At 35.9% G+C, this 15,006-nt stretch overlaps 1 protein-coding gene across 7 annotated transcripts in view; it reads right to left on the bottom strand.

Annotated features, from left to right (window-relative positions):
- The window catches only part of MDM2 (MDM2 proto-oncogene), a 43,126-nt gene that overhangs the window by 23,470 nt on the left and 4,650 nt on the right, over positions 1 to 15,006 (bottom strand). For 5 of the 7 annotated variants that reach the window (XR_014295389.1, XR_014295390.1, XR_014295391.1 and 2 more), the window contains 6 exons: positions 13,441 to 13,574; positions 11,356 to 11,405; positions 9,362 to 9,429; positions 9,136 to 9,232; positions 5,149 to 5,309; positions 486 to 641 (listed from right to left, as the gene is read on the bottom strand). Coding sequence is in view for 1 of the 7 variants with exons in the window: in XM_082636825.1 (XP_082492951.1) it covers positions 486 to 641; positions 5,149 to 5,309; positions 9,136 to 9,232; positions 9,362 to 9,429; positions 11,356 to 11,405; positions 13,441 to 13,574 (666 nt within the window). In the remaining 6 variants the exon portion in view is untranslated. The remainder of the gene's footprint in view (positions 1 to 485; positions 642 to 5,148; positions 5,310 to 9,135; positions 9,233 to 9,361; positions 9,430 to 11,355; positions 11,406 to 13,440; positions 13,575 to 15,006) is intronic. The other 2 variants (XR_014295392.1, XR_014295394.1) reach the window with 2 other exon arrangements.

Below are 15,006 nucleotides of genomic sequence, written 5' to 3'. Positions count from 1 at the left end.
GTAAAAAGTCAACATACAGGGATGTTTAAAATAAATAAAGTAAAATATTCAGTACAAGCATCTTTGTTTTATAAATACGGAAGTATTAAATTACAGTGAAATAGCTAGAAATGTTGAAGCTGGTCACTTCCAGGAAACAGATCTGGTGGTAGTATGTGACTTTTAACTGCATGCATGCTTTACTTTTTCATAAATTAAAAATGAAAAAGGAAAATTGAATTAAATATTTTTAAAAACGAGTAGACTATTATAAGAATCCTCATTAAGGCCTACTGACTTCTTGACATTACATTTTAAAAAATATAAATAAGACAACAAGGAATTACAAAGCCTCAAATCCACAAACCAATATTCTAGTTTGAATAAATCAAGAGTCAAAGATTGTGATGTGAAATCTGAATACATTATTATTTCAATCTCATCAGTCAACGAATATGGAAAGTATTTAAGAACTTTAGAATATAATCAAGAGAAAAAAAAACTACCTCATCATCTTCATCTGAGAGTTCTTGTCCTTCTTCACTAAGGCTATAGTCTTCTGAATCAAGAGACTCAACTTCAAATTCTACACTGAATTGATCTGAAACTGAATCCTGATCCAACCAATCACCTGAATGTTCACTTACACCAGCATCAAGATCCTAAAATCGAGGGGGAAAAAAAGTGACTTAATGTACATTACCTGTTGGCCTGTAACAGCTTAACTCTTCCCTGTGCACCTAATTCCCCCTCAGTTCCATCCTGCACACTGACACCAGGTTAAGCTTCTGGGTTATAATTAGATAAATATTTTCTCTGTTCAAAACCCCATTATATAAAAGAAAATGCCAAATTCCAAATTCCCTTGGCATTCAAGGTACATACAGGAAGTCTATATTAACATTTTCATATTATTTTCAACTAGACACCCCCCTACCCCCACTAAACAAGAACATTAACCAAATCTAAATTGTTTCCTAAACCAAACTTCAACTTCCACACCTTCCCTCTCTAGCTGGGATAACTTGACAGTTTTCAAATTCTGCTCATCCTTTTTTTGCCAAAGCCTTTGTCAATACTATAACTAAAAGAGCACTCCCCACCTTTAATTATCTGTACTACTTATATTATTATTATATATTTGCACACACAAATTTTGCAAAACATAATTTTGCACATGTTTCTTATCTGAATTATACATACTTTAAGAGTTAAGACCATGTCTCAATCATCTTTATATCTTCCAACTGGTAGAATGCTAGTAGCTACAACACATACAATAATTATGATTTATGTTTAATGAACTTTGAGAATAATTTCTTTGGAAGAGCTTTCAGATATAATTATTTATTTATTTATTTATTTTTAATAAATTTATTTATATATTTGTTTATTTTTTTTCTGCGTTGGGTCTTCGTTGCGGTGCGTGGGCTTCTCATTGCAGTGGCTTCTCTTGCTGCGGAGCACAGGCTCTAGGCGCACGGGCTTCAGTAGTTGTGGCACGTAGGCTCAGTAGCTGTGTTTCACGGGCTCTAGAGCGCAGGCTCAGTAGTTGTGGCACATGGGCTTAGTTGCTCCATGGCATGTGGGATCTTCCCGGACCAGGGATTGAACCCGTGTCCCCTGCATTGGCAGGCGGATTCTTAACCACTGCGCCACCAGGGAAGCCCAGATATAATTTTTTAAATCTATTTTTTAAATTCTGTACCTGCTCATGTGATTCATTTTAAAACTGATTAATAGTATAAGAACCTAAGAGAAACTTCAGTCCCTTAATACTTGCCATCAGTGGCTAAGGGTAGGAACATACACAAAGCAGAAGGCTAGAACTAGAAAAAGTACTTTGGTCTAGTAGTCAGGATACATACATTCTTATTCTAGATTTGCCACTAAGTAACTTTCAACCTAGACATATTTAGCTTGTAAAGGCCACAGCTATTTCATCTGACACATGAGTTTGGATTAAATGTTCTCTAATAATCCCATCATTTATAAAAACAAAAACAAGGTATTTATTTTACAACCACTGAGGTCAAAAGACTGTTTTAAACCGTGATGATAGGAAAGTAGTAGTAAAAGCCACATTCATTGAACTGCAGTTCTAATTCCTAAAAAAAGGCTCTATTAACAATCACATTAAAATCACAAGTCAAGGGCTTCCCTGGTGGCGCAGTGGTTGAGAGTCCGCCTGCCGATGCAAGGGACACGGGTTTGTGTCCCGGTCTGGGAAGATCCCACATGCCGCGAAGCGGCTGGGCCCGTAAGCCATGCCGCTGAGCCTGTGCGTCCGGAGCCTGTGCTCCGCAACGGGAGAGGCCACAACAGTGAGAGGCCCGCGTATCGCAAAAAATAAATAAATAAATAAATAAAATAACAAGTCAAACCAGAATACAATAACAGCTCTAATAACCTAAGAAACTGGACACTTCAATTAACTAGCCTTTAGTGTACTATGTTTAGAATAAGGGGGTAAAAATCACAATAAACATTAAGTCTCAGAAAGCATCTTCTATGGCAGGAGTCAGCAAACTGTGCCTCACCACCCACCTATTTTTATAAATAAAGTTTTACTGAACACACCCATGCCCACTGTCTATTAGACTTGTTGTCTATGGCCGTTTTTGCCTAACAGCCATAGAGCTGAGTAGCTGAAACAGATACCATATGGCCTGCAAAGCCCCAAATAGTTACTATCCATCCCTTTACAGAAAAAGTTTGCCCACTCCTATTCTAAGGTTCTATGAAGAAAGCAAAATTATAAGTAGTTTTCAGGGGCTTCCCTGGTGGCGCAGTGGTTGAGAGTCCGCCTGCCAATGTAGGGGACGCGGGTTCGTGCCCCGGTCTGGGAGGATCCCACGTGCCGCGGAGCGGCTGGGCCCGTGAGCCATGGCCGCTGGGCCTGCGCGTCCGGAGCCTGTGCTCCGCAACGGGAGAAGCCACAACAGTGAGAGGCCCGCGTAACGCAAAAAAAAAAAAAAAAAAAAAAAAAAGTAGTTTTCAGGACTTCCCGGTGGTGCAGTGGTTAAGAATCCGCCTGCCAGTGCAGGGGACACGGGTTCAAGCCCTGGTCCAGGAATATCCCACATGCTGCAGAGTAACTACACCCGTGCGCCACAACTACTGAGCCTGCACTCCAGAGCCCGTGAGCCACAACTACTGAAGCCCGCGCACCTAGAGCCTGTGCTCCACAACAAGAGAAGCCACGGCAATGAGAAGCCCGCACATAGCCCCAGCTCGCTGCAACTAGAGAAAGGCCTTGCACAGCAGTGAAGACCCAACACAGCCAAAAATAAACAAATAAATAAATTTTTTTTAAAAAGTTTTCAAAAGTTTAGCTAATGTTCAAAAAAGAAAAACCTAAAAACTCTTAAATACTGTATATTTAAAAAGTATCAAACAGGCTTGATCTGGAAAGATCTTAAAATTCCTGTTTTTCTGAATTCCAATTGTGACAATTATTAGTTATGTGGTCTTAAAAAAGTTATTTGAAACACCCAAGTCTTAGTCTTCCCATCTATAAATGGAGTTTGAGGCTGCTGAGGTGATAAAATATGTTAATTACCTGGTATAGAGCCTAGAATATAGCCTTAGTTCCCCCAATGTATTAAACCCAAAAGAAAGAAAAGATGGGAGGCAAATGCACTTTCCTTTAACTCCCTTCACAAATTGGTGAATGACAAGACCAAATAATGTGACGTAAGCTAAAATGAAGGAAAAAAGCCTTACCAAAAGCTTTCACAACTAGGGACTTTGCCTGAAAAACAACAGATCTTTAACAGAGAGGATTTTTAGAAGAGAGCGTAGAATAGGACTAACAAAAAGAAATACCCTCTATACTGCTTTGATAACAAGGCAGTGTCCCAGGTAGAAAGAACAAGGACTTTTAATACCCTTTAGTCAGAATTCTGAAACAACTTTAACAAAGGCTGTAAGTTTAAATGGTGCATAGTCGTTGTATTAAAACCATTTGTAAGGAATAAAATTATCCAAACATGAAGTTGGTGACACATCAAGTTTTATTTAATTGGATTCAATTTTTAGATCACACATATTTGTTCTCAAGAACCTGTATTTTTTTCATAGCATTTATTCACTGTTTTAATTATTTGTTTGATTGCTGATGACCTATCTCCCAATGAGGGCACGGATCATAACTACCTTGACCACCACTGTATCTCCAGTGCCAAATGGAACCTGGCATAGAAAAGACACAATATCTACTGAATGAAGAACTTGCTCTTGGAGGAGCTCACCATGCCATCTAGTGGCCTACATGAGTAACAGCTCTATTAAATACTAACTCCAGAAGGCATCTCTGCATCCATAAAATCACTGTTTGGAAGAAAAAAAATGTAAAGATGATAAAGAATAATACATAAAAAGAATATGGTTACTATCACCATTGGTTCAATCCTTTACATCTTCTAGAGAACTATAAAATAATCACTAATATCCAGAATAATCGCCATGAAATGTTGCCATACCACAAATAAAGATTCCAATTTTAATAACATTTTAAAGACAAATGTGTAACAACAAGAAAGAAAACATTCCATTTGTCAAGCATTCTCATTAGCAAAAACTTCTTTACAAAACTTCCTTCAGTGATATCTCTTAAGAATGTTAATGCTGGCTAATACTTTGGAATTTTGTATCAATGATCAAAAAGTACTGATACTTTCCCATCATGCATGCAATAATATACCAATATTTCACAGCCTTATTAAAAATACCTTCCCTGATGTCTAGACCTACGTATGGCACACGTGGAGATCAGGCTATGTTCACTTATTTGCTGAGAGCTGTAATAAGATATTTTTACTCTAAATGTACAAAACAAAATTGCTTAGAATCTTAAGATATCTTTGGTGCAGTGGCCCACATAGGTTCTCCAATATGTAGGGTGACATTAATAACTAACACTGGTACTAATTTTACCAACACACTCCAGTGCAATTCCGTTATCTTCCACCCTTCTCCCCAAATCCGGGGTTGGGAGTGGGGAAGATCTATACAGTTTCATTTGAAAGAAAATTTTACCAAGTGTATAGCGACAATCAAGCAGCAATCACATATCATACATGTGCATTCTATCTGGATGCTTATTAGGACTGCCAGGACTAGACTTTAAAAATAAGAGTCCTGTTTTATTTAAAATGAGAGGATTACCGGATTTGATGGAGTCCCTGTCGATTCACTGCTACTGCTTCTTTCACAACATATCTCCCTTATTACACACAAAGCAAGGCTTTCATCAAAGGAAAGGGAAATATTATCAGATTTGTGGCGCTTTCTTTGTCGTTCACCAGGTAATTCATCTGAATTTTCTTCTGAATATGTAAAGAAAAACAAGTTAATTAAATTGCTATACTGTAATGTATTTAGAAATTGAGCTGTCTTAAGTTACATATCTGTACTAAAACTGTTTCAATGAAATTAAACAGAGAAAAATAGTGAATTACTACTGTTTCAAGTCAACACTCTTATTGGGTCTGTCCAACTTAGAGTTATAGCAGCACACTACATTTTTAAAAGCTTTTAAAGCTTGTTTCAGAACTTTATCAACTCACAATTAATTTAATCCATCTAGACCTTTTATTAACCAGTCTACGATTTTTCTGTCAAAATCAAAATTTAGGATATAAGATTTCACTTTTTTTCCTGGAAAGAACCAAAACTGTTTAACTTACTTAGAAGGTATTCCTAATGTTTCAATTTCCTTAGTATCCAGTATTTTCAACAGGAATTAAAACCAGTTAAAAATGGTCCATTTTATTTTATTTATTTATTTTTTGGCCGTGCGGCATGAGGGATCTTAGTTCTCCAACCAGGGATCAAACCTGCACCCCCTGCAGTGGAAGCACGGAGTCTTAACCAGTGGACAGCCAGGAAGTCCCTGGTCCATTTTATTTTAAATACGAAATTATCTCTGACTTAAAGTGAGAATGTTACCAAACCTGTCAGGAACATAAATGAGAGTCCTACCTTACATCAGACATAAAAATAAATTCCAAGTGGATTAAAAAACCAAATACAAGGAACAAAACCATCCAACTACTTATATAAGAGAATATACCGGGGTGGGAAAGTATGATGTGACACTACAAAGCCCTCAAGAAAAAGACTATCAAGATTAAGTTAGTTACTTAAGGCTTACGTGGCAAAATAAAATACTATTAAAAAGAAGTTAAAAGGCAAATGTCAGACTGAAAAAAAATCTGCAACACATAGTAAAAAATGATTAATACCCACTTTATACAAAGTCCCCTACCAACCAAGTAAAAGACAAACTTAATTTAAAAAAAAGTCAAAGATATGAAAGGGCAATGCATAAAACACAAATGACTAATAAACACATGAAAAAATGGCTTACCTCTTAGTGATGAAGGAAATGCAAATTGAAATGAGATACCATGTTTCACCCATGAGAATGACAGAAATTAAAATGAGAGCCAGTCTCAGAGATTTGGGAGAAAGGACTTTTAATACACTACTGGTAAAAATGCAAAACAGTGTAACATTTTATGGGCAGTTTCTCTATCCTAGACAAATATCTGCATAATCATTTAAGGATTTATGGGCAAGGGTGCTCACTGCAGCCTTATATGTTAAGTATCAAATAGGGTTATGAGATTAAATCAAATATAATCCATATGCCTGAAACAGGTACAACTCACACCTTTGCTCACTCCATTTCCCTCTCTTGACCTTCCTAGTCAGAAGTTATCTCTTCTTGCTCTGAATTCCCAAAACACGCTTATACCCTCTAATTTTGTATTTATCTCTACAAGATCACAGGTTCTTGATATAAGTTCTTAATGTTTGTATTCCCTATAAGAAAAGGTGATCTTGGTTGAAAGATGTGGGCTAGAAGGCCAAAACCATGCTGTTGATCTATATTTTTTAACTCTATTAATAACATTTGGGGCTTTTTTCTGATTATTAAAGTATTATATTACTATAGTAGAAATCTTTAAAAAATAGACAAAAATTTAAATGTAAATCATCTATAATATTACCATTGAGATAACTACTAATAACATTTTCCAGCTGTCATTTAAAAAATTTATTTCCGTCTAAAAAACATATTTATATCACGCTATATGTACAATTTGGGGCTGTTTTCTTTTTTTTTTTTTTGGCCTTACCACATGGCTTGCAAGATCTTAGTTCCCCACCCGGGGATCAAAACCAGGCCCCTGCAGTGAAAGCACTGAGTCCTAACCACTGGACTGCCAGGGATTTCCCAGGGGTTGTTTTCTCTTAAACATTCTTCTACATTATTTTTAATGGCTGCAGAATATGGTATCCATAATATAGGTATATCATAATTGAACCATTCAGTCCACAAATCTGAGCACCTTCTTTCTGTCTGGCACAGTGCGAGGCAGTGGGTATAGAAAAATGAAGTCAGCCATCATCCCTACCACCAGAGGAAGTTTACATTCAAACATCAAGGCAACCAAAATATGATCATTTACAAGTTATAATGAGTGCTATGAAGGAAACAAGCAAGGTGCTAAGGGAAAGAATAACAAGAGGGGATCCACTTTTCTGGGTGGTTAGGGACAGCCTCTCTGAGAAAGTAATAATTAAGCAAAAATAGAAAAATGAGGAGTTGGTCTTACAAGAATGAGGTAGAAGAACTTCTGGCAGAAAAAAACTGTGCAAACAGCCTTAAAGCAGGAAAGAATTCTGACTTGTTTGAGGAACCAATCAGTGCAGTTAAAACACAGTGAAGGTGGGGAAAAAGGCCAAAAACCAGATTAAAGGTAGAACAGGGCCTTGTAAGCCAACATAAAAGTGTGGGTTTATTTGCAGGTCAACAGTAAATAAACAAAGTGGGGAAGTGACACAATCCAATTTACCTTTTATGATCCCTTTTGGTACCGTGATGAAGGACAGAAAGAGCAAGTAACTAGAAACAGAAAATCAGAAGCTGCTGCAGTGGTCTCGGTAAGAGATGACAATGGCCTGGACTAGAGTGATGACATTCTCCAGCATCATATGTTTTCAACTATGAATAATGCTATAATTAATATCTCTACATATAATCTTTGCATTTCTGATTATATCCTTAGGATAGATTCCTAGAAGTGGATTAGTGTGATAATGGTAAGAAAGCAAAGCCTTTTTATAATTCATAAAGGTTAACCAATTTATACGAATTGATATACCAACAGTGCATCAGTGCCAACACAGTTAACGAGGATAAGTTAAAAAAAAAATCATCTTTCCTAATTTGAAAGACCAGAAAAGACACCTTTTTTGCATTTTTTGTTATCTATAAAGCTAAATCACTAAAATCCACTCCTCCTATTTATCAGTCATTTCTATTTACTATGAAAAAAAATTTTTTTGCAAGTTGGATTTTTAATATTTTTCTTATTGACTTTTGGAAACTTATAATAAGGATATTAACACTGTCAAATTTAAAGTGAATCTATTTCAGTATGTTGTAATTTTTTTCATTTTTCTTTTCAACTCATTTAGTATTCATTTTGGCATAAGGCACAGATATAACTTGATTTTTTTCCCCCCAAATAACCATTTGTTCTACTCCCATGTATTTATTACTCTGCACTTGCTGCCCTTTGCCCTCATGTACAAAACTCTACTCTGGGTTTATCTATTCTACTTCACTGATTTGCCAAACTCTTTTTTTTCACCTGAATCATACAGTTTTAGTTATCATGACTTTCATCAGGCAACAGCCTCCTCCTGTTTTCTCTGTTAAAAATGCTCTCAGCTATTTTCTTTACCTCATCCTCATTTCTAAGATGCTATTTCTCTGTTTTTAAACTCACTGGTGTGTTTTATTTATCAGAAACAACAAATACTTTAACTGCTAAGGTGACTAAGAATGATGACTAAAATAGAGTTTATATCCTTGTCCTCTGTTACCGTGCAGAGCAAAGAGCTGGCTAACTGTAAAATCCAGCAGGACACAGTAAAACTGTGCCTGCTGTAGTCAACCAGAAAAATGTTGCTAAGAAAGCAATTTATAAACCAAATAAATCATATAAAAATAAGAAACTCAAATTCATTCATCTAAACCAAAAAAGCACAATTTCAATAAGCCGAAATGCACTAATTTCAGTAAAGAATGAACACTGAAAAGCTGTTTGAAAGTGCCAATTAACTATTCATATATACCTGTCTCACTAACTGCTCTCCTTCTAGATGAGGTAGATGGTCTAGAAACCAAATCTGAAGATGAAGGTTTCTCTTCCTGTAGCTCTTGCACAAGGTCCTAAGCATTCAAGGGAGAAAAAAACAAAAAAAAAAACTCACAAACTTATAACACCAAGAAGCTAAAAATTCATTGTTTTAAACACCCCAATTTTCAAGAAACATCATAGTAGAATGAGTTTAAGATTACCTTCTGAACACTCCCACCTTCAAGGTGACACCTGTTTTCACTCACAGATGTGCCTGAATCTGATGGTTCTGACAGAAAATAAAAACAAAGAATCACAAACTAGGAAAGCAAGGGTTACTCAATAGATGTTATCCAGAACAAACTCCTCATACAATTTAACCTTTTAACCAACACTGAACATGTAGTCTCCAAGTGCCATCCTGTGCTGAATACTAGAGATGTAAATAGATAATTCAATTTTAATATAGAAGATACATAAGAATAATTATAAAGTACAATAAAATAAGCACACTAAAAGAAGTATTATAAGATAAATTAATGGAGAAGACGAAGCAATGGTTATTTGGTAGAGATGCAGCAATGTCTGAGTAACAAGGAATCAGGAGAGGTTTCATAGTAGAATATGTGGAAGTACGACTGGGAAAGGCTATTCCAGACTGAGGAAACACTGTGAAAAAAGCATTCAGAACTGAACTACCAGTGTTTGTTGCAGGAACTACAGGTACTTCATTACTATGGGAATGTAAGCAGGATCATAAAGGATCCTGCCTGTCTTGCTAAACAGCACAAAGATATCAACAAGCAATACTCCTGCCACCAATCCCAAATCACTGCATCCTCCCCAGCTAATACTTCACATTCCTCCCTAAGGCACTGCTGCAGCCCTGAGAACAGTTCTTAATTATAGATCAAGAATGGACTTCGGGCTTCCCTGGTGGCGCAGTGGTTAAGAACCCACCTGCCAATGCAGAGGACATGGGTTCAAGGCCTGGTCCGGGAAGATCCCACATGCTGCGGAGCAACTGAGCCTGTGCACCGTAACTGCTGAGCCTGCGCTCTGGAGTCCGCGAGCCACAACTACCGAAGCCTGAGCACCTAGAGCCCGTGCTCCACCACAAGAGAAGCCACCGCAATGAGAAGGCCATGCACCGCAATGAAGAGTGGCCCCTGCTTGCCACAACTAGAGAAAGCACGCACACAGCAAGAAAGACCCAATGCAACCAAAAATAAATAATAAATTAAAAAAAAAAAGAATGGACTTTAAGAAGCCTGTGGTGCAACTACTGAAGCCCGCGCACCTAGAGCCCATGATCCGCAACAAGAGAAGAAACCGCAATGAGAAGCCTGCACACCGCAACTAGAGAAAGCCCGCGCGCGGCAACAAAGACCCAATGCAACCAAAAATAAATTAAAAAAGTAAAAAAAATAAAAAATAAATTAAAAAAAAAAGCCTGTGGTGTATTGAAGCCAGCTCCTACCAGCACTCCCAAGCAAACTGTGTACATCTCTTCCCAGCTCCATGTTTGTGGCTGTAAATGGTCATGGTGAGAGTATTTATATTATGGAAACCAGTGACCACCAATCAAGGCTCTTCCCCTGGTGAGTGGATTGTTAAACATTTACGGCATATCACTGTGTATGTTTAGGTGTATCGTTATGGAATAAGAACCTAGCACTTTCATCAGGTTATCAACAGGATATGTAACCCAAAAATAACCAGTTAAGAACTACAAGTCTAAAGGAAGGGAAGTAAAATGGCACACACCTGAACAAATCAGTAAACAAAGTTTTGTCTATTATAAAAAACACACAAGACAAGGACCCTTCCATTCAAATGGCCCTACCTAGGTATCTGTATTACTTCCCTAAGCCTTTGAATACGTTTCAAGGTTTGCTCCTATCTCTACTATGCAGAAGATTTTGAAATTATCTACCTTTCAAAACAAATTCTAACCTGATATTCCATGGCTTAAATTTATGTAATAGGATATTTAAATATCCACTGCAAATAAATGTGCATAAGAAACTTAGTATTATGTTGTTTTAGCTCATATGTATTTCTTCCTGTTAAATTTATCATACCCTTACTATAATTAAATATACAATGAGAGCAACTTTTAAAGAAAATCACAATTATAAGATGTCTGCACATCCAAAGAATGTCTTTAATATATTTTTACAGTACATGCTTATGGAATTCAAAATGAACTTACCCTGCTGATTGACTACCACCAAGTTTCTATAAATCATTGTATATATTTTCCTTGTAGAGAGAAAAAAAAACAGATGTACATTTTAAAATAAGAATGTATTAAACTAGACTTAACAAGACTTTTAAATGCATATTAGTATAAACTATCGTGCTACAACACAAAGTTTAAATCACTACATTCAAGTACTGATAAGCTTCTAGACACTAAAAACCACCATAATTATTTGCACAATGATTACACACAGCCACTTTTAATAATTACTAAAGTCTCCCTAGTGCAAAGATTTCACATCTCCATTTCCTGAAACATGCCTCGTTGAGACTTTAGCAAAAGTCCCCAGAGAACTGGTGTGAACACACGAGGCAGGTTAACATACGTATTTTCAAACAGAAAAGAAATTATCTAGCTCCGGGCATAGATGAAGACTGCCTAAAAAAGTAGCAGGTTATGCAAAAACCATTATATAGGAACTTCATTATAGTTTTGACTTTTATCAACCTTAGACCAATCATCTTTCTTGATCTGAAAATTTATTAAAAGATAGAGCAGTATACAGTCATTTAATACAGCCTGAGTACCAGTCACTGTTCTAGAAATCGGGGAAAACAAAGAATGAAATAAAAACAAACCTCTGCCCTCCTGGAGCATAAGGAAACAATTCATTTATGCCAATACTCAATGAAGTCATGGTACATTTTTCTTTTTTTATCAACTAATGACTTTAGAGAACATTTATTCGTCACTCACAAGATATCATTTCTAACTCTCAAGGTTAAGGGGAAAGTGCCAATCCCAACTAATTTTTTTCATCCTTGGGACTGATGATACAGCTCCTTAAACTCACAAAAAAATCAATATTCCTACTCATATCTTTTCCCCAAGTCAGTAGTTTCCCCAGTGTTTAACCTCTCAACACATTAGAATTCAAGTCAAAGATAATTTTAAATTTGTGCTTTCCGTATCAGAAATTACAGCTCCAAACATTATCAAGATTCAATGCTCAGATGGGGCAAAATTATCCATATAGTTATTTCTTAAACTTATAAAATTAGAGCTTATATCCCAAGGCCAAGTATAAAATAACATAAATATTAAACAGATATCATCTGTCAATGGAAAGAAGCTTGTATGTTAATTTAAAAGCAGGATGAAATTAAATATAGTATGTTCACAACAGGGTTAAAACACATCTGTGCGTAATACGTTGTAAAAATGACAAGTAAAAATACCTTTCGATGACAAATTAGTCTTTTTTCCCCCTATCATTAGCTTTCTGTCTTTTCTTAATATTCAATAATGAATATATACATATAATAGTGAAGTTATTTTAAAATTATAAATATCCCACTTAATTATCTTTTTAGCTATAATATTATTGAGCATTAAACACGAGTAGAATCTAGGTAAATGTTTCAGGTGAAAAGTGTTCTTCTCACTAATTAAGATACACTGCAAAGAGACTAACAAAATGAAACAAGGAATTCCAAATGTAAAGTAAGAATGACTGAAAAAAAAAAAGTCTTCAGTTCCCGGTAGAGTAATTCTAGAAATGCTATCTGGGTTAAATTCAGTTGATTTAGTGCCATAATGGTATATGACAAAGAAAATGATCTCCAAAGTAACTAGGGCTCAAATTTAAGCGATTACCACAGGGTATTATAAAGACTGTCTTTGGAAGGGACTGCAGTAATAATATTTTTTTAATATGCAGTTACTGTAGCTAATATTTAAATGCTTTCCATGCTGTAGCTAATATTTAAATGCTTACACACTGCCTCTTTATAACCTCCACATAAGGTATTTACATTGTTCTCCTACTTCATATTCAGGGAAAACTTAAAGCTTAAGGAGGGTAAGTCAATTTACCTAGTCTAACAGCTAGTAAATGACTAAGCTGGGTCTCAAACCCAGGCTTGTAAGATTCCAGAACTCAGGTTCTCAAGTAACATGCTATTTTACTAAGAAATTAAATTTCAGCATCTTTTATATATATTATAACAATTTTCTCTGACAAAAGGGAGTGAGGATGGAGGTGAACTGAAATGTTTGCCCAACTGGCATTTTACAGCAGACTAAAGAACTTACCTGTGCTCTTTCACAGAGAAGCTTGGCACTCCAAACAAATCCCCTAGAAGATCATTTGAACAATACACAATATGCTGTTGTTTCTCATCATATAATCGTTTAGTCATAATATACTGGCCAAGATAAAATATAACCTGAAATAGAAATATGATTTCTGAGCATTAAAGAAAATTAAGTGTTAGTTTCAAATACATTCAATAACATCTCATTTATCTGGAGGGTTAAACAACCAGCAACCATATCAATAACCATCTAAATAACAACTATTTTATACTCCTAAAAAAAAAAAAAAAAAAAGCTGATTTTATATCTTTTTCTTTTAATTTGACTAAAGTAGAGACACTGCTTCTGATTTACTTAAACTTTAAAATGTGTCTTCTCTTTTTTTTTTTTTTTTTTTTTTTTTGGCAGACTTTAACTTTGCCCAAATATCTAGGTACTACTTATTAGGAAGAAAGGAAAAGGCAGCAAAATGCAAAACCACTGATCACAATGAAAAGTTGCAGAATCAAAAACATCAACTAAAATATAGCAGTGACCTGGAGTCATTTAGTAAATAGTCCTGCACACCATATACCTCAACAACCTCTGAGGTCATCACAGATGAGAAGACAATGACCAATTATATCTACACAACAGTTCGGGAGAATTCAGTGAATGAAATAAACCCTTAAAGATATCAGTATAATCTACACAATAAATAATCAGAATAATGACCCTGAATCATGCACATAGTTAAATTATATTCTGTGTGCTCCATTAAAACAAAGTAGGCAGTACATTTTAAAGACATCCACATATAAACTATTAACAACCACCTAAACACATATGGTGTTTTACAGTTTACAATGTACTTTTACAAGTACTGTCTCATTCTTCTGATATTTCATAGAATTGTTATCACCATATGAGAAATAAGAAACTGACCCGGTCTTCTGACTTCTAGCCCAGTGTGCTTTCTACTACCCCATATGAGCTTTCATTACTCTCCCACATACCACAGAACAAAGATTCTACAACTGAACACTGTGTCAGACAATATATACATCACTGTTACACGGTTTAATATAAACATTCTAAGTCTTTATGATGACCTTGATCAATTTTCTCCTTATTTCTACCCACTACTAGTCATACTTTTTTGTTTCCTTAACTGGTTATATAATGATAATATAAGGTTAAACCCAAGTTAACATCCCAAAAACATCATTTACCTTGACACTTCCCTGCAAGCTCCGTCTATAGACTTAAATGGCTAAGCAGGCTTCAGACTTAAAGGAATATTCCTATGTGACTATGGATGGAAGAGATGGTAGACAGTGGAAAGAAGGAGAACCTAGACTCTTTCTACCAAACGTCCCATAAGGAAACTTCTGAATGTGGCTAAAAAGGAAAAGGGTCTGGAATCTTTTCCTGCCCACTATCCTGATGTAAGTAAGGTCCTTCGGTGTTTTAAGTAATCTGAGCCCCATAAACTAAGTGTGAGAAATGGGGAAGAGGCACATTTCATTCACATCGAAATTTTCCCCAAGATGGCCCATCTCTCAATGAAGAGCATGCTTCTGT

This window comes from Mesoplodon mirus (assembly GCF_964341445.2).
Source record: "Mesoplodon mirus genome assembly, chromosome: 11".
Lineage (NCBI taxonomy): Eukaryota > Metazoa > Chordata > Mammalia > Artiodactyla > Ziphiidae > Mesoplodon > Mesoplodon mirus.
The sequence above is the reverse complement of the archived record's forward strand: the minus strand, read 5'-3'. Positions and strand labels throughout refer to the sequence as shown.